Genomic DNA, 20,368 nt, shown 5'->3' with positions numbered 1-20,368 from the left:
CCTGCTGAGAAGCACCACGCACGCATGACGACACCAGTGAAAACAGCAGCATCAACCTACTGCTGCGGCTGAAGGCTCGGCACCGAGCCTTACGCTGCACGCGCAGGGTGGTTACACGCAGTAGCGTCCTGGGATGCTGTTTTATCCACTTGCCCTTTTTCAATGCACATATTACAACATTTACTCTGCAATATAAGGAGCCTACTGACGGGAATAACACAAGTAAAGTGTAGTATGTCATTGTGTCCAGGTGTTGACAAGATTGTTGTTCAGAGCACAATGTTTCTGCTGTTTAACACTGGACCTCTGATTTAGCTCGTGTATGCCACTAAGCAAGTGTCTGAAATAGGAGTAACAGTCTCAGGATTTTGTGGGAATTTTTATATCCTGTTTTTTTTTTAATTTAAAGAGAATGCGAAGACAGGGGTAAGGAAGGAGAGCAATTGCACTGAAGTCTTTTTCAGGTGCATGAAACACTGAAAATTCTTGCTGGGCTACTCTTCTACTAATGCTCTTCTGTTGATTACTGTTTTGACTGCAAAAATTTACATTACAGGTTCTCAGATTTTAAATGAAATAGTAACGTGTTGCTAGAAACGTGGAGTATGTGGCAGTCCTAGGGCAGGAAGAGGAGAGGGAGTAAGAGTGCTGTGGAGAGAACATGAGAGTTCTGTTCAGTAAAAACATCTTGCTGCTTTTAGAAACCACAAGGATGGATGACAGACAAAGTAATTCTTCAGGTTTTGGAGAATTACAATTTCTGATGTGCTGTTGTACATCGATAGCACATCAAATAGTTTTTGACGTTTTGGATTGTTCTTCATGGGTGTACTTAGGTGTCCTAATGCTTGTGTTTACTTAACCAGAATGTCAATACCCTGACAGTTGTCACCAGCATTGTGAGGAATAATTTTTGTTGTCTCGTTCCAGCAATTAATCAGTTTAATTCAAGAAAAACATGCATGTCACACTATATGCTCTCTGAGATTCATAAATCTCTCTTTTGGAGGTTAGTCCCCTGAACAGAGAACAGCAACCAAAGCCAGCTCTCCACCTCTCCTCTTTGCTGTTTCCAAGTGCCTAGCAAGCAGTACCTAATTGAGGGTCTGAACTTTACCTTCTCTACCCTCCCCACCCCACCCCGGTAATTCAGGTTCTCGAATTGCAGCTATGAGAATGAACGGAGTGATGATCCCTTGCAGGTAGGCAGCACCGTTCTCATGTTAGCTGCTGACTGTGCCGGCCAGTACAAGGCTCTGCAGTTCAGCATAGGATTCGAACACCGGGGTTCTTTGTGGAAGAGCTGAGCCATGTCCCCAGGGGCCTCTTGTCAGGTTCTGTTTCCTTCAGCTCAGAGCAAGTGTAGGACAGGCTGTAGGAAGAGAGCTCCGCTCCGTGCGTACGTGTGCAGCACAGGGAGAGGGTCAGGCTGTGCTGCGGCGGGCTGAGGACACCGATCCTCGGCACAGCTCCTTGCTGCTCTGCAGGAAACAAACGCTTCTCGGGGGCGAGACTGCTGCATGCGCAGGAGCAGAAGGAGCTGGGTGCTAATCACCAGTTCAGTACTGTCTGTGACGCTGCATCGGTTTGACAATATTGGGCAGAATCAAAGAGCAGTGGGAGCCTGTTCAGGTATAAAAGACTTGTGAAGAATTAGATTTGAAGGAGAGTCCTCTGGCTTTCTTCAGTTCATCCCTGTGAAGTGAAGGTAAAATTATTAGTCTGGATGGCCACCCAATAATATCAACAATAATGACCATATTGTTCTGTATTTCCCTTTGATCTGTTGGTTCTGACCTACGTAACCATGAAATACCCGCTTCTTCTGCTCTTTCCGTAGGAGCTGGTGGTGGCTTTAAGTCACCTGGTGGTTCAGTATGAGAGCAATTTCTGCACCGTTGCCTTGCAGTTCATGGAAGAAGAGAAGAATTACCCTCTCCCTTCTCCAGCTACCACAGGTAGGTGTTTTGTGTTTGTGTGGGCAGGAAACGTATAGCCTGAGAGCACTTCGGAACTTTTATTTAAGGAGTTTGCCCAACGCAATGAAATTCTTGCTGGTGGTGATTTATCAAACGGCACCGGTGCTACAAAGTTGAGTGACATGGTGGGTAGCTCTGATGTCTGTTTAGCACTATAATATATTGCACTGGAGAAATGCATCTTCTGCTGACTCTCCATCTAAAACACAGCTATAGCATACCAGCAAGTTGTAGAGACTGAACACCCTGTCAAATTCAAAGGGATTCCCTTCAGATCAAGACTGAAGTATATTTGTCAAGGCAGTACACAGGTTTACCGGACTTTTTTTTTCCCCTCAAATTATACCCGAAACTTCAGTGTCATGTTGACCTAATGAGAAGCCTCACCACAGAACAATGAACCAACTGTACTCTTTGCTGCTGTAAAGCACCAGACAAGCAGCAGTGAAGAACTTTATGCTTCGTGCCTATGGTCCCATCCCTTTCGTTGTGCCTATTGCTTTATGTGAGGAATGAAGAGCCCTAGTGAAATTGTTGCTAACCTCACGTTTTCTTGAGATGTTAAGTACATTGGAAATCTTGAAGGATAATGGGACTGTTGCAATGGAAGCTTGGAGACAAGAGCATGTGCTGTCTCTGCAATGAGTAGCTTAATCCCCCTATTGTCTGAATAACTAAATCATGTTGGAAAATAAGCTTCTCCACATTTGTCCTTTTTGCTGCAGGAAATAAACATTGTGTGCAGTTTATATAGTGCTTTTTTTTATCCAAAAGAATCCTGAAGTATTTATAAGTAGGATGCACTGGAAGCATTGGCCCCATCACCATAATGCAACCACCTCTGCAGTGAAATAAAATAGCTGTTCTGAAGCCATGGTACTGTGTGTGTATTCAAGAATGAAAATTAGAAAGTTTGGGAAATTATAAGTAATCCAGGTCATGGGTGAAATATGAGTTGAAACCAGGCCTAAAATTTGGTCAGGAAACCAGAATTTTCATAACTCTTTATAATGAGAAAATTTACTGGATTTTTAATGAGCAGAAGCAGACAGAAGCCTGCAAATGCTGCCTACTAAATGGCGTCTGCTATAGCAGCGTGTCGTAGCACAATGTCTGGGCAGTGGCCCAGCATCGACCTGGGGAGAAGAGTCATTGTGCCTCTCTGGGTAGTCTGCAGGCACTGGCAAGGCTTGGCTCACCTGGTTTTATTGGACGTAACAAAATCACAGCCTAAACAGCAGAGACATGTGGTCCTTGCTGATTATGTGCACAGAGGATCCTTTGTTGTACCTCATTCTAAGGGGCAATGACTAAATTCTGTTCATATTGGTAGTATTTTAGTTATATATTTGCTGGGAAATAACCAAAAGGCTATGATTGCTTTGGTTACATCTATAATTGCTAAATTTTGCATCCACAGAGGGTGGGAGTTTGACACCAGTGCGAGATGGTCCGTGTACGCCGAGGCTGCGGTCCGTCAGCTCTTACGGGAACATCCGAGCAGTTACCACAGCTAGGAACCTGAACAAGTCCTTGCAGAACCTCAGCCTGAATGAAGAATGTAAGAGACATTTCAAATTTTCTTTTTTTTTTTGCCTCTTCTTTCCCCGCCTTCTCCTGCAAGCTAGGAAATGCCACGTGCAAAACAATATGAGCTGAAACTAACATTTTAGCCCAGATTATCCAGCTGCCAGCTCCAAGGGCTTAGATGAGAAGCCCCCTCATGATTAGTTTCAATTTTCTAGTTGTTAGTATTGATTTTTCTGAACGTTTAGGGGCTAAAAACATGCCTTCCAACTTCCTAACATACATGGATTTTTAGCTGAATCATTTCTGACTCCTTGATGCTTACTCTGTATTTAAACATTTAGTGTTTAAAAGGGGACATTGTGGATTTGCCTACACCTTCATTGAGTGTTGTAGGATTTAGAAAAGGGCTGTTACGCCTGGGTAAAAATTGTTCTCCCACCAGTTCTTGTTTCAGCATCTGCCCCCTTTTCTTTTGGCAGCTGGAAGCTCTGTTGCTTTTTCTCCTGGGAATCTCAGCACCAGCAGCAGCGCCAGCAGCACCTTGGGCAGCCCTGAGAATGAAGAGTACATCCTGTCGTTTGAGACTATTGACAAGATGAGACGAGTCAGCTCTTACTCTTCTCTGAATTCACTAATAGGTGAGTAAAGACTCTCCTACCCTTCCTTCGGTGTTGCCTTTCTTCACATGCTTGCACTAGCATTTGTGGAAAGTTTGGATCTTAGCTCCTGCTAGATCTTAATCCAGCGGCATGTCTCATAACACTAGAAATGTTACTCTTGTGTTTGGTTAGGCAGAGCAGAGTCCCTCCTGCTATGATGGAGGGAAAACGAGAGGTGTTGGCTCCAGCTGTATGCTTTACTGTGATGGACAGCAGTCCTGTTAGGAATTTAAGAACAAAAACGTAGCGTATACAGGAATTTCACGTCCACTGCAGTTTCATTGGGTAGAGAGTGAAAGCAAGGACTCCCCATCCCATGGACATAGTAGCTGGGTACACTGGCACCAACTGCTTCCCCTGGTTATTCTTCATGTGGCTTGTATTTCTATACAACACAGCCACTTTATTGTGTTACTCGTCCAAGGAAGCCTTACCTAGCTAATTTCCTATGCAGGTTTATATGTGCATTGTTAAAATAGGACATAGAAAAGAAGAAATCCCAGGTTGTGTCTTAAAACCAAAAAGACTGAGTATTTCATAGAACTCTGCTTTTGTGTAAAACGTTTCATGGCTGATCTCGTTGCCTCCAATGCTCTCTCCATTATTTCCTCCCGGATAAGCAGCTGCAACATCAGTAACAGCACTGAACTTTTTAACACTGCTCAACAGTCCCTTTCTCTCCCAGTGTCTGACTCTCTGGGTAATGTACAGAACTCTGCAGAGCGAAGTGCTACAGCACAGAAGGAAAGGAAATTTTACTTGTATTTATGCAGTGCATGGCTGATTTGCGTGTGATGAATTATTTGCATTTCTTTTATAGAACAAAACTGGAATGTTTATATTAAGCTAGTTCAACTCGGTTGTTTTTTGAGTAACTTTCCCAGTCATGTCTGACTGCTACAATAGCATTGCTTTAAACTAGCTGTAGTTTTTCAAACGATCTAAACCATTTTGGGGGGATAACACAGACAACGTGCAGAAGGACCTGGCTTTTGGAACAGCCTCCTTCCAGGGAGCAGGGGAGGCAGCACGCAGCAGAGAAACGCTGGGGGAAGTCTCTGTATTTTCTTTGGAATCAGTAAATGTGCCCATATTTTTCTAGCCTTCAAAAATCAGTAAAAAAAGAGTGGTATAACTCAGAGAGGAGTCCACCTGGGTGATAGACTTGTCCCGACTGAAGAAACATTTTGCTCTATTCTGTATTTTCTGGAAGAAGTAATGGTGATTTGGCTCTCCTGAGTTGAAACATTCTGGGTTTGTAATTCTTGAGCCCCTGTGGCAGTTTAAAACCATGTGTTCATTAGAAACTTGATAAATTCATTTGCTTTTGATTGTAGGTAATGAAATTGGATCTTCTGGAGCATGACAGGAACATTAGGAAATTTCTCTCCATCTTAAGCTAAAACTTGAGTTTTCCTCATTTCCACTGGTGCAAACTGGTGTCTGCTTGATGGCTTGTGCGTGTCTCACAAGAGCTTTACAGCACAGTTGGAAAAGAATCTAGAGACGAGCTGGAGATGAGTGAGGGAGACCTAGGAAAACAAAAAGAGCAGTTCTCCAAAGCCTCCCTCATTCCTATTCCATCAGAAGAGTTCATATCCAGCTGGAAATGACAGAGCTTATAGAAGTGTTTAAAATTCATAACTCGCAGAATCCCATTACCTTCAACGTTTGCCTGCTGGAAGCCAGGCTCTTTTCATTTCTACTGAGGAATCACCATCTTCCAGCCTCTGCTCTCTCCTGCTCCTTGCCATCAGCTCCAGTCACCGTCAGTAGTGCTGTGGCTGCTGGACAGCCAGCCTGGGCTCAGATTAACCCCTTTCTTCAGAGTTTTAGTGTGCAATGGAATACTGCTATACTGCTAGCAAGAGTGGGGTAACTCAGAGGGGAGTCCACCTGGGTGATAGACTTGTCTTGACTGAAGAAATGTTTTGCTCTCTATCTTTTGGAAGAAGTAATGGTGATTTGGCTCTGCAGTAATGACTCTGCCAAGTATTTGAGACAGGCAGAGCAGTAAAAAGGATGCTTTGGGCACATGGGTAGAATCAAACCAAAGCAGAAATCTGGTCTGTAATAATAAAAGTAGAAATTTTCAACCACAGTTTAATTCTGTGTTCTGTACTCTGCATTCCCTAGGTTGATCCACTGATGTTCAGGGCTTTCTTCCCCTCTTGCGATTTTACGAATATGGTGCTAGAGGGATTATTCTGGATCAGTCTATCCACTTTACTGACATTGCGGCATCATACGATGTACTTCTTCCCATAAACTTGAGGAAAAGCTCTCCATTCCTTCTTGTGCCATTTTACAGACAGCTTCCTAGCTAACTGTAGGCCAAATGCCCCCAGGTAGTGCCTCCCCCAAATGCAACATGTACTTTTAGTCTAGGTGTGCTGTTTTCTGGCAGACTGTTCCTTGGCCAGACAGTCCTGTTACCAGAAGAGACATTTATTTCTGGCCCACGTTTTCAAGCTGGCAAGAGGCAGTTTTTGGTTAGTCAACAAAGCGATCAGTTTGGATGGGAAGCTAAGCCTTGCTACTTTTTCCATACAGCTAGTCATTAATCTTGGTGTTCTGGAAATTTTTAGTTTAGTTTAGTTTTAAGATAGGAAAAGGGAAGGAATCAAGATGGGGGTTTTGCATACCTTGAGGCTGATTATTCATATCCAAACTGCATGATTAAAGTCTTTGTCCTGCAGAGAGCATCACTGGAAAGATTATATTGAGGAATGATCAAAGAAGGAGGAATGAAAGCGATGAATAGAGCGATGAATGGAGCGATGAAATGCTGGGGAATAGTTCTCTTTTCCAGCAGGAGAGGCTGGGGGCAGAAAACTGTTTGCCATGTCACAGGATCCGTTCTGAAGAGCTACCTTTAAGTAATGCTTACAGCAGGAGGTTACTGCAATGAGGATGAGGAAAGTGAGAGATGTAGGTGGACAGTGAGCCGCAGCAAATAAGAGAGTGAGTGTTGGGACAGGTAGAGCCTCCTTCTCTATCACTAGGCAATATATTTAAATGCACAGTCATAATGAGAAGTAACTGGTCAACCAGCAGTATTTATAAATAGTAACTTGCATGGTAGCAAAATACAGGGATCTGAGTGGTTTTTGGAAATGGAAGCCTGATGTAGAGGTTTCCTGTCAGTTCATACGTATACCCGACGTTATGGAGGTGAGATGGAGGAGCCTAACGCAGTGGCCAGGACAATACTGCATAGCTCAGTAAGCCAGAAAGCAGTTTGTGTGGTATTACTGAGGCAATGGGGAAACCAGGATGGGGAGAGAAATGTCAGTGTATGATAGCTGGGAACAGAGCAACATGGTTGGGGTTTTTTGTTTTATTTCCCCCCCCTGATGTGCCATTATTTGCTCTGGCCTCATTCACGTTCTCCATGGAAAAGTTAAGGAGATGTGGCATGGGCTGGTCGTGGTGGGCTGCTTTCATGTTGGCTACGACAGCCCTGGTCCATGGGAAGTGCCTGCTCTGAGGGTACATACCTTTTCCTAAAGAGCTGCTTCTGGTTTCTGTTGAAACATTAAAAAGCTCGTGCTTTTTGCCATTTGCATCGCCGTCAGGGGTTGGAGTGTGCAGGAACCCCTTTGCACGGCCCCGTGCAAAGAGACCAGCTTGCAGACTGTCAGGTCTGTGCAAGAAACGCTGATTTGCTGTTCCTCTGAGGAACAGGCTGCCGTCCACCTTTGTCAAAGTAGAGTTCAGAGAGCGATCAGGATTTCAGATGTTCTCTTCATCCGAGTAGCTCTCACAGGACTTCTGTGTCACTCACGGGAAGAGGAGAGACTTGTGGGGTACACATTACAAAGCAGGTGGGATCAGCGTTGATGGGAAGCAGATACCCGAGTCCCCAGGTACCGTTCAGTCTGAAATATTTCAGCTGTGTTTCACCGCCAGTCCGAAACTTGCCTCTCCCTGCAGGGATGTGCAGGCACAGGAGCTGCCCCCGGGCCGCGGCGTGCGGCAGCGCCGGTCCAGCCATTGGTCAGGTTTTGCTGCTGTGTTGGGTGGGGAGTGGACTGCACCTTCTTCTGGAGATCGAGGCTTAAAATCACTGCAGTGATTTTTACAGGGGATTAGAAAGAAACCCTGTCAAAGCCTGGCAAAACAAAAACGATAAATGAAAACATTAGCATTCATTTTTGCATCCAGTGTGGCTCTACCCTTCGTGTACTCAGTGACCCGGCTGCAGGACCTCAGCCAAGTCCCTTCCTCAGGGCCATTGAATGATGCTTGCTGTTAAATTGAACTAAGAGTTATGCATATGCAAAGAAAATCAAAGTCGTCTGTAAAGGCAGGCAATTTATTTTTGACATTCTTAGTAGAGAGGAATCATTTTGTAAACATAAATCTATACTGCAAGGTCCATTTAACTGGCTTTGAATCAGTCTGACTAATTACAGAGCTGTCTGCTTAGATTAACACCACGTCCCCCTTGCTCGGCTCTTTGTTTGCATCTCGTGGATATTTTTTGCATTTTAGTCCATTACATGAAATCAAGCTGCTGTTCCTCCTGGCACCTCTGCTGCCTTCCATTATCCCACTGGCTCCGGTGCTCAGGTTTTTACAAGGAGCTACGTCAGATGTGTCACTTGATTGAATCCGGGCAATGAACAACACTAACATGGGTGGGGGGAGGATGGCAGAAGAAAGGACCAGTCCTTCGAGCACCAGCTCCGAGCCTGAGATGCCTTTGTAGAAATTCCCTCTGTTCTTTTCAAAAGCTGCCCAGTGAATGAGGAATTGCACTGGCACAGTTCTGTTTAAAATTTGTTTTTTCATGACCCTTAGATGCATGAAAAATGTCGTTGGGTTTTTTCTTCGTGACTGTGCCATGAGTGAGGAGGTTATCAGAGACACTAGAAAAACTGATGGGTAGCCTCTTGCTCTCCCTTTCCATTTACTGTCTTTCAAGGGCTTTAAAAGAAATCAAGCCGTTCAGGTTTCCCATCGATCCTTATGTACCTTCTAGCACAGGACCAAGTGGAGGAGGTAGAGCTCTGAGCACAGCCCAGATGACATTACCTGGCTAGCTGCTTCAGTGGCTAGGGCTGTTTTTTCTCCCACAGCTTGTAGCACTTTGTCTCTCTCCCTCTCTTGCTCTTTCTCCTTCCCCCTCCCCTTTTTCTTTCCCTGGTAATAGAAGCTTCCAGGATGAACATGGCAATTGCGAAAATAAAACCTAAATGGTCAGAAGCCTGGAGAAGACAGACAAGCATTGTATCACCATCCTTTATGGTTCGGAGGCCTAACCCTCTTCTGAGCAGAGACTTTATTGTGTATTGACATTTTCTTTATTTTAAACACGGACACAAGAGCTGAAAAAGACAAGGACTTTTGCCGATTATGACCAAAGCCAAAACCTGAGCTTGGATCTGCACCGTTCTAAGTCGTTTCTGCTCAACTCGTGCACACTGTGCTCACGCGTTCCTTGATTTTGTACAGTTTGGGCTCTATCTTCAGCTGGCATAAACCACATATGGCAGATCAGTGCCCTTGGACTCTACTGTATCTTGACAGTTATTGCTTTCTTGGATTATCAACTTCATTTTTCCTAGGTGGTTTTAACATTGTTGTATCTTTGTCAGGCCCTGTGTTTTACCTGTCTTGGGAAGGTTAGAATTGGCTACAGGAGTCTGTTGCGTAGGTAGCCCCCAGCAAATGGGTAGCACTGTCCAAGTGGTGCTGTCGTAAATATTTGTGAGATTTCTGCATGAGACTCCGTAAGTAGACGCCACTTGGAAAATCCTTTGGATGTCAGCTGAGTAAGAGACCCTTTTCTCTGCTGGTCAAATGAGAGGATGGAGTTAGGTTATTGCCTTTGCATTTTGCAGAATGCTTTCTCACATGCTGGGGAATTTTCCTGGCAGAAGAAAGATTCCCTTGGCTAGTGCAGACAAGCATAGAAGCTTATTACGGAGCGCTACATGCCTTCTTCAGCCAAAGTTCAAAACTGAACTGTCCAAGTCTATTTTCTGTTGGTTTGAGTATCAGGTTTAGCAGCTATGCAAGGTGAGAAGCTGCTTGTTGACCAAGGAACCCTTTCTTCCTAACTTAACACTTTATATTTAGATGCCTCCAGAAACATGAAAGGAAATGCAGTAACAGCTTGATCTGTCATTTACCATTGATTGTGACTCATCTGAAATCCCTGTTTTAGTTCCTTTTTTTGTTAATGCAACCACTTTAATATTGTCCAAATGGCTCAACTCCCAGATGACGGTGTTACAACTATTAGATGTTGTGAGGGTTAGAAGAAAGAATAACAAATTAAAGATTCGCCTAAAAGCAGCAAAATAAAATGTTCACAAAATTTTGTCAGTTGTTGCAAATGCTTATTAATTTGATTTGTACTTTGAATCTGTCAGTCCCTTCTGCTGAAATACCAAACAGCAGATATGCTCATTAAATAACAAATTGGCAATTGAGGAATTGATACAAATGTCAATAGGAAAGGCTGAGTTAGACTTACTGCTTCTCAAAGGTACAGGTCCTAAAGCTTCATTTTTAACATTTAGATGTTTAGTAAACTTGCAGAATATATAAAACCCTGAACATTCAAGCTGAGTATTAATGCTTAAAACAGCAGTAAAAATAACCATAAAAACATAAGCCACTAACTGTGGGTTTATACCGTTTAGTATTTTAGCTCAGGATTTCCAAAGTCATTATCTGGTCTTCCATTTGGCCTTTTCAGATTATTTGCTTCGGGAGCCTAGAAAACTAGCAGTTTGGCTGAAGCTTATTTAGGTAGCCTTTAATTTATTTTTCTTTCTCCCACTTTCATTTTACAAGCCCTTGCAGAGTTCACAAAGAAAGACAAAATGGAGACAAAATGCCCATGAAGGGTGTTTTTGAGCTCTTCTCTTGATGTTTTCTTAGCTGTCATTGTGATGTTTGGAATTCTAATGAATTTTCTCACATAAGATCAAAGAGTTTGAGTTGATGGATTGTCATGTGCTGTGGGGCTTTGTTTTTTGGTTTGTTTTTTATTATTTTAGGTGTAAGTTTCAACAGTGTTTATACCCAAATTTGGAGAGTACTCCTTCACCTAGCTGCCGACCCCTATCCTGATGTCTCCGACTTGGCTATGAAAGTTCTCAACAGTATTGCCTACAAGGTATGCCTTTCTGTGTTCATGTGCACCTGTGAGGCTTTTGTATGTTAATTTTTTTCATGCTTAGGTAAAGCATAGGTAGACTGAACTGAATAGATCCATAGGGCTCTGGTAAGTGGCCCTAGTTCAGTCTGGATCTATTGCAGAAGGAGCTTTTGATGTTTCAAAATGATAAACGCTCATATGAACTCTTCATCAGGTAAAGTAAATAAATGGGGGAGGGCCTGGGATTGTTCTAGGATATAAATTAGGTACAGAACTTAGACAGTAGGTCTTGTTTAGAAGTCTACTTATCTAGATCAGTCCCTGGGAGAAACCTTAAATATACTTCATTAAATTATCCGTTTGCAAACTGATTTAGATTATGCAAGTGGGACTGGCCTGCAGACTGAAGCCACAACGGCTCTCCAATCCAGGTGAACTAGTACATGTGAGTCAGCATGCAGACACCCCTGCCACTACTCACCTCTTCAACCCAGGCCTGATCCGCCTAAACCACCATCCTCATCACATTTCATCCTCCAAGGGTGACAAGATGTCCCTGGAGGCTGCCATCACTGCTGATTCGGAACTGCCAGCTTAGGGAGCTGTAGAAGCACCCTCACCTTCCACCTGAAACGAAGCACAGGCCACCCCAGAACATCTTCTCACCAACTGCCTTCCCCCTTCTGCCCCAGCCGGTGGTCGGAAAGCTGTCTGAACGCAGTCCTTCCCACGTGCTTTCTAGTTGCTCTAGCATCCAGACCATGAGCCATTGCAGTGCAAGATGACGTCTCTTACTGATGATTTCCAGTGAATAATCCTAAATCTTCAGACCTAGGCTCCTAAGCTAAAGTTGCAGTAAGAGATGCCAGCATTGTGCACTACCATTTTAATGCCTTAGAGATTTCTTGCTTTTAAATCTGATTTTCTATTGAGAAAATAGTTACTTATTTGAACTCTCTTATTTGTTTTACACTCTTGTCAGTGAGCGGTAAAGTCTGGGGTTTGGGACAGAGAATTATTTTGAGAGTGGGGGCAACGAGGTCAGCCCTCCCTGATGATTCAGATGTACAACAAATTACTGTCAGGCTGGAGATGCCAAGCTAAGGTGAATAAGAAAAGGGAAAGGTGAAAGATTTCCCTCTCTCTGCTCTAGATGGATGAAACTATTTCAGTTTTGTATTTTGGAAGCTCTTTGCAAAATGAAGTGTTACTCCTACTATGGGATTAAAAGGGATATAAAGAGGAACCAGATCTGCTTTTCCTGTCTTAAATATTTTTTCAGGACTTACTCCCTTGCTAGTGGAAAGAGATGTATAAATATTAATAAAGATGCTGCTGTGCCCTGCAGATGTCTTCCCTAGCACTGCTATGGGTTTTGAATTTTGATCATTATGTTGTGGTATCTGTAGTGAATGTTACAACTGGTTTGGTAAATTCTGTGTTGATTCTGACAAGTTTGGACCTAGATGTCGTGGTACTGAAAGGAGTCCAAAAGCTCAAGTGGATGGCTATCATGCATCTCACGCTCTGCTTCTCAGACAGCGGCTCTGTCCCTGGCTTTCTAAGGCAATGGCTTTTCAAATGGTGTTGCAAAATAATAAAAGAAGCATTCCCATTTACAAAGATATTTTCCCATTTACAAAGATTTTTATCTGGGGATGCTTCAGTGAACAAAACTTATTTGTTCTTCTTTGCCTTAGCCATAAGATCCATAAGGAAAGTATTTAAAAATGCGGTTTGGGCAGCTGCGTATATAGTGGGCTAACTGCTGTGCACTTCGTGATACTGTGGGCTTTGCTTTTGCCAGTACCACCTGGCTTAGGTGGCTTCTAAAAAGGCTTTTTTTATTTTATTAAAAAAAAAAAAAAAAATCCTATTAACAGCCCACCAAAATGGAAGTTAAGGCTTCAGATCCTGGGTTATGATCTGGCCTTTATTCATTTCATTATGGACAAAGCTCCTGCTGTGAGCAGTGCTGCCAGGATTTACAGCGTGAACTCCGTGTCTCTGCTGGTGTGAGCTCAGACGGATTATAGGAGTTGTCTCATGAGTAATGCAAATTCGTAACAATTAAATTTTTGCTAACTGTATCCTGAGATCTTTGCTTGGTGCTAATCAAGCTTTGTTGGATGTAAAAGGGAGCAGCCTGGATGCTGCCCACGGGCCCTTTGGTCCTCCCGAGTATGTGCAAACAATGCATTTTCCATTTTGTTGTTTGAGTTCTATCATTGAATAAAAACAAAAGTTGATTTTCTTGCTTAAACAAAAATACTGCTTCAGGTGAAGTAAAGCACTTGAATATTCTAGGGCTTTAATCCTTTTGTTCTAATTAATACAAAATGCAAGGAACAAGAGGCTTCATTTTGGAACTTGGACAGCTGAAGGTTTCTTGTATTAACAACTGAACAAAGCGCTGCGATCTGCACGACCTTGCCTGTTACTGTTGGGCTTCTTAGCTGAAAGACCTGAACAAATTAGCCATGGGCTTATACTTCTGGATGGTATCGGTGAACTGCATCTTCATTTTTGGTGAACTAAATATTTAGCCTCAAAATGTTGCCAAGCTCTGTGCTTTAAGTCTTTATATTTTTAAACTTATTTTGTACCGGGCAGGTGTTAGTCCTGTAACTCGGTTGCCCTGATGGGTGATCAGACAACACATTGAGAGCGGTGTGGTTGGAGAGCTTAGAAGAAGTAAATATTGCTACGCTTTTTAATCCCCTGCAGTAAAACACGGGACCAGTACTGTGAGTTTTGTGATTGTGCAAAAGTCCAGGTTAAAGTCTGCGTTTGTAAAATAGTTACTTGTAAGGCACTGCGTGAATTTAAAGCAGAATTTTTATTTTCAAATGGGACCGGTCCTATTCAGGTTTTTTAACAGAGCCATGAATATAGATCTTTATCGACAGGAGAACTCCAGTGGTCTTTAAATAGGGTGATGTCTTTCTGAGCAGCCGGTGAGTAGGTTGCACAGACGTGCATGCTTCCTGGATGTGAAATCTGCCGGTTTATTTCATGGGCTGATTAGACATTGCTAGTTCTCACACAGATTGCGGCGGTGTTGTGATTTATATTTATGATGCAGACTGGAACGGTACAACTCTCATTCCCAGCCCCCCAGCATCTTTTAAAAAATCCCAAACACACTTTTTGCCTGTACCAAAACAATCAAAAAAGACCCAGTAAGCAATGTTGGCCTTTTAAGACTTTTTGGAATCACAATTAATTAAGGAAAGTTTCCTTCCTGCCACGTTGCTTCATCCAGCTGTTCTAAATGGAAGGCTCGAGGCTGAATGACACCAGGAATTATTCCTCCACAACATCATTCCTTGGTTCAGGCTTTTCTGTGCATGAGCAAGTAATTCTGAGAGTGTGCTCTTTTTCTTTAACCTAGAGTCAGTTTGCAAAATTATGAATTACCATCTCCCCTCCTGAAAAGGGATGATTTGACTGGCAAAGGCGCAAATCCCCAGGAAATGGGGAGCTGCTGCCTCCAGCAAAATACGCTGTCATATCACTGAAGTGCGGCCCTCACACTGCTCGCTGCCTTCAGAAAAGAAATTGCTTTTTTATTTTTCCCAGGAAAAGGAAGGTTGTCTGCCACGCTCATCTCTCGGTGTACCCCTTCAGCAAATTATCGTTAGCTGACCTTGTCCCTCTGCTGTGAAACAAGGAGACCTGACCCATTTCAGGTGACAGAGACCTGACTGCGAGAATCTTAAAACTGAGCCCTCTGTGACTAATTAAAATTAGTTATGAATAATAATATGTCACTAGTTGCTAAATAGTTTCTGCTTTCTTTCCATTCTCATGGGGTGATCGTCTGTCCCAGCCCCGTGCAGTAACGTCTGCTCACCAGAGACCCCACTGCATTCCTGAGTGGGGAGAGATGAGTGACCTTTAGGACCCCTCCCACCCCCATATGGAAAGGAGGAAAATAACACATCAAATGAGCTTGTCTTGTACGAGGAGGCTGGCTCGGGGGCAGCCAGGCTAACCGAGGTCATGGCACTTGCCTTCCCAGCCATAGCAATCTGGCGCTTGCTGTGGTGTAGGTGTGCTGCGTGGTGACGGCCACCACCGCTCCTGCCCTTCGGAGCCAAACAAATGATGGTCAGGAGGGCTCGAACCCTGTCGAAGCGAGGGAGGTGAAAACCTCGCTGGGTCGTTTGAGGAAGGGAGAGGTGGAGGTTGTCTCAGAAGGCCTTTTGGCTCCTGCAAGGAGAGGGCAGCGTGTCTCCCAAGCACAAGCACCTCAGACTTCTCTCTGCAGCAGACACGTGTGGGCTTTGAGTGCAAAGACGGATACTGTTGTTCACGACGGTTGTTGGTTCTGCCTTGTAAGGCATTAACTTATAAAAGGCTCGTTAGCTGTCTGGCTCCCAAAGACCATGCTCTTGCTTTTTGTGCGCTCTGTGTTTCAGTAGCTGCTGGTCTTCCCTTGCTCAGCTTGGTTTTAGCTGGGTACAAGCCCTGGTGTCGTCACCTGAGACTCGGCTCCTGTGCTGCGAGATGTGGATTTTCTTAGTGTCTGAAGAGACGATAAGTCAGCTTGCCGGTGGGGTAGCCGTATTTGTCCCTCCAGGTTTTCTATGCCAGTCTGGGGCTTCCTTTAAAAGCTATTTCAATATGTGAGAAATCTCAAACATTTCACAGAAGGCGGGATAATGTGGAAGAGGAGGAAAGGAGTCCGTGAGCAATGGAGGACTTCTCCCGTTCTAAAGGGGAGGCTTGTTTGCAGGTGTGAGCAGCGCGCTCAGCTGGAGGAGTGCGAGACAGCGATGTAGCCTTTCCCCGCTCGCGTTTGAGGCCTTCCCCGGGAGAAAGGATGATAACTTCGCAGGCTCTTTCAGAAACAGGTCTCTTCTAGCTGGTGGCTGAGTGCCAGGGTGCCGTTTTGCAGGAGGACTGGCTGTTGTTTTGTAGAGCTCGGAGCAACCCAACCGTGTAAATCCCCTGCCGTCCCCATAAGAGCGGATGTGGTGCTGCTGGGAAGGGCGTCCTCCAACGGTCTCCAGAAAAGCTTGGCTCTCGTTAGGGGAGATGGAGCAGCAACAGGAGGCAGTTTCAGGCAGCTGCCGGATTTACGAGGAGAGTTCTGACTCGAACACGAAATCAGGGTCAGAACGGGCGCTCAAATTATCGTTGTGGTGAGAAGTGCAGTCCTCTTGTGTGGGGTGGGAGGGAAAGCCTGGCTGCTGAAGGGGAAGCCCCGGGCCGTCTGCCTGCCCGGCGGCAGCTTGTTTCGAAGTGCTGGTACAGGTCAGAGGCTGCAACTGATTTAGGGAAAAGGCTTATGTGTTAGTCAAAGCCATTTCCCTTTGTAAGTAACAGAAGGGTACTTTCTGGTGAGCGTTTTCTGACTAAAAAAGTAGTAAAATCATCTTATGTGTTGGGAACTGCACAGGGGCTTTTTTTCCTATACATTTTTAAACACCCACACGCACACTGGTGGAGAGCTTAACTTCATTTAACCCCAGGTGTGCAATTGTATTAGATAATAAACAGCTGCGGTTGGTGTTTTGCAGTCTTGTCTGTTCAGGACTCTGCTGTGTTTTTTCTCTAGGCAACAGTAAATGCTCGCCCCCAGCGCATCCTCGACACCTCCTCGCTGACTCAGTCGGCCCCTGCCAGCCCCACCAACAAGGGCATGCACATCCACCAAGTGGGGTAAGCTCCAGCGTTGCTCTCTAGCACTTTCGCCGTAGTGGGTTTAGGTGCTCCCTGCCAGTGACCACTCCAGCAGCCATCCCGGTTAACTGCAGCAGAGTGAACCTGCCAAGGTTCCTGTTTTAGCACTGGTAAGGTGTTCAGAAACAGAAGCTCTGGGAAAAGGTGGGGAGTTTCTTCCTGTATTTCTTTTTAGGACAAAGAGTAACATGCCACACTAATTATCTAAACATGAATTGAAAGGAAGAGCTAACTGTTGCTGATTTTACTGATGCACTCTGGCCTGACCTGTGTGGTATCCAAATTTCCCATTGAAGTCTAATCTGTATTTTCTGCACTTTCAGCTGATAAAAGCCAGGGTTGTCTGATGATCAACAAGTGATGCCTAAACTGCAGTGAAATTGAGATAATGGTACGGGCAAAGCTAGGGTTTGAAAATTTGATTATTTCCCAAAACCGGCTCTCCAAGAGAAAACACCAAGCCTTAGATCTAGCAGCCCCCATAATCAATGTGCACCAGTAAGATTCACAGTTGAAACGAAGGGCCCAGAACTGCACAGTGATTTTTTTTTTTTTTTTTTTTAATGTTTTCTGATAGTATAATGTAACTGTGCAATTAGATAAATCTCAGTTTACGTGTAAATTAAAATGCTTTTCTGTGGGCTGACAGGACTTCCAGTTTCCCCATTGAAATACAACGGCTAGTCGGTGTGCCTTAGGTCAGACATAGTGACCTGTGGGCGTGTGACTGCTGGACCTGCAGGTTCCCAAAATGTTGATTTTCTTGTCCTCAATCTGGGGTTGGTGCAGTGAAAGTTCACTCTTGTTTTGGGGTTTGTATGTCTTTGGGAGGGGATGGGGGGATTGTGTTCTTTTGGTTTTTGTTTTTGTTTTTTTTTTGTAGAGGAAGCACACCATTGAAGTATAAATCTTGTAAGAAAGAAACAAAGTAATATAATTCATATTACATGTCCATGTAGTCTCATGTCCAGTGATGCCTAAATCCTTTCCCTCTTTTTTGATCTTTAGAGGGTCGCCTCCCACCACTAGTACGAGCAGCTCCAGCCTGACAAATGATGTGACAAAACAGCCAGTCAGTCGGGACATCACATCTGTAAGACCTGCCAATGTCGGCAACATGGGGGTTCAGTATACTCCCCACTCCCACCAATTCCCCAGGACAAGAAAAATGTTTGACAAAGGGCCAGAACAGGTAAAGAGACTTCCTTTCAGATCTGACTACTTCCCTCTTCCACTGGGTTTTGCTACGCATTCTGTTCTTTGTGTTTTATTTCTACGTATCTGTTGTTTGCTTCTAGCTGCTGTTACCTCCAGATTGGCTTCCTCTAACCAGTAAAATAAAAATTGATTATTTTTTTTTTCTTCAGGATAATTTTTTTTTTTATAGCTTTTGATAGGGCATTATTCACTTCTGCTACTAAGAAGTGTTTAATCAGAATTGATTGTTTATTCTTTCATAAACATTTGTCTGCATGAGTGATAATGCAGAGTCAGATCTGTGACCCTCAAATGCTTTTTCTCCAACCTCAGCAAAGCAGGGACTGAAGAGTTTTTTTCCTCTCGAGAGACTGATAGGTGCTCCTGCATCAGAATATTCACCTTCTTTCCAGTGGTTCTGACCCCCTCCACACTTGGCAGCCCCTCTTCACTACGCACAAGGGAGGACGTGAACCCAGACTATTCCTAGGAAGACCAAAGCTCGTAACAGGTCGCGCTGCTGGGAGAGAGCTGATCAGTCAAGAGCTGTGAGGACCTCTGGGAGGAATGGCAGTGACTCCTCTTTTCAGCATGCAAGCAAGCCAGCAAGGGTTTTGCATATGTTTTAGCATTCTAAAGACAATCATCGGGTACTGGGCATTTTTCCACTTACAGAAGCATGAAGGACTGATGTGGTGCCAAGTAGAGCAATCAGTCAGACTTTAGTATGCACAAGGGATTCTGAATGTCACCTTCAGATGACTTCAGATGAGTCATGTCGTATGAATATTGTTGAGCCCAAGCACGCTCGGACATGCTTGTGGCCATCACTTGAAGATAGAGACCGTACTTATCAATGGTCGGTGTTCTTCAGGGTTCAGCCATCTGGCGGTAGTTTTGTGTCTGCCTCTCCCTCTACTTCAGCACATTTCCAGGATTTTTCTGGTGCTGGCTCTGTGGATGAGAGGAAGCTGAAAAGGCAGCAGGTGTGCTTTGCTGTCTGTACTGATGCACAGAGTGTGGTGGGGGAGGACACTGACCCTCCTTTTCTCCCTCCTGGCACTATAAAAAAGAAGGATTCTCCCATCTGAGGCTGTGGGGTATGTGCATTGCAGTCCACCAGTCCACAGGACAAGTGGACGGCAGAGCTTTCGGATGTTCTGACTACTGAGAAGCAACTGCTCTTCACTTAAATTGGCATTTCTGCCTTTCTTTAATGAGTGATCTCACAGAAGCTATTGGAGGTGGAGAGTCAATTCTTCCATGTGATTACAAAAAAAAAATGTTGAAGCCCTAGCAGGAACACCTTCACTTCTCATGGGGACAGCAGCACTAGCCTGGATCGTATTTCTGAAAAAATGATTGAAAACTGGTTGAATGGAGTGGTCTTTCCATTTTCTTTTTGGATGTCTTGTGCTTCGTAACAGATACTCAATGCATATACACCCTTGATGTGAAGCTGTGTCCGGCTGTGCTTTATCCTGAATCATCTTCACTGCTCCACGGTTTCTTATGCCAAATGCTTGGAAGACCATGAGAAAACTCATCCTGGGACTTCATTTTGATGATACACTAATGCTTCAGCCCTGATTCAGACAGTAGCCTGATTATGTCTTGTGCTGTGCAGATGAGGGAATCTGCGCATTTCCAAAGAGTTAATGTTATGACAGTGATCTTAAAGTTACATGTAAAAAATTTTGTATCCTTGGCAATGTGTTTGAGCTTTTTTCTGCCTGGTGATCTGTTGAATCTGGGTATTACTGTGTATGCATCTTGCCTGCGTGAATGGGAGGGATTAACACCCTGTTCTCTTTCTGGACAGACTACTGATGATGCCGATGATACCGTTGGACACAAAAGTTTCATTTCAGCCACGGTGCAGACGGGGTTTTGTGACTGGAGTGCGAAGTATTTTGCCCAGCCAGTCATGAAGGTAATAACTTTGTTATCTCTGTGCATGCTTGCTGAATCACAGCACTGCAGCTCTTGAAAAGTGCTGGTGTCCTGAGTGTAGGCTAGTGGCTTTCTCTATTCTTTTTGCCTTCCTTTTCCTTCAGTCTGGGGAGGGAAAGGAATGGACTTACTTGCATCGTGCTGCTCTGGGGAGCTGTATGACCACTGTGTTTGTGAAGTAAGAGGGAAGAAGTCATCAGAGGGAGCAGAAGAGTTAGTGACAGGCAGGACGGTGCTGTATT

The 20,368-nt window shown here is 44.2% G+C and overlaps 1 protein-coding gene across 1 annotated transcript in view; it reads left to right on the top strand.

Moving 5' to 3' along the window:
• Positions 1–20,368, top strand: part of RPTOR (regulatory associated protein of MTOR, complex 1) — a 143,043-nt gene that overhangs the window by 90,023 nt on the left and 32,652 nt on the right. The window contains 7 exon segments of the mRNA XM_009578393.1: positions 1,841–1,958; positions 3,400–3,540; positions 3,989–4,147; positions 11,185–11,303; positions 16,852–16,955; positions 17,985–18,168; positions 19,996–20,106. Coding sequence (XP_009576688.1) covers positions 1,841–1,958; positions 3,400–3,540; positions 3,989–4,147; positions 11,185–11,303; positions 16,852–16,955; positions 17,985–18,168; positions 19,996–20,106 — 936 coding nt within the window.

The sequence above is a fragment of the Fulmarus glacialis genome, unplaced genomic scaffold (genome assembly GCF_000690835.1).
Source record: "Fulmarus glacialis isolate BGI_N327 unplaced genomic scaffold, ASM69083v1 scaffold23065, whole genome shotgun sequence".
Lineage (NCBI taxonomy): Eukaryota > Metazoa > Chordata > Aves > Procellariiformes > Procellariidae > Fulmarus > Fulmarus glacialis.
The sequence above is the reverse complement of the archived record's forward strand: the minus strand, read 5'-3'. Positions and strand labels throughout refer to the sequence as shown.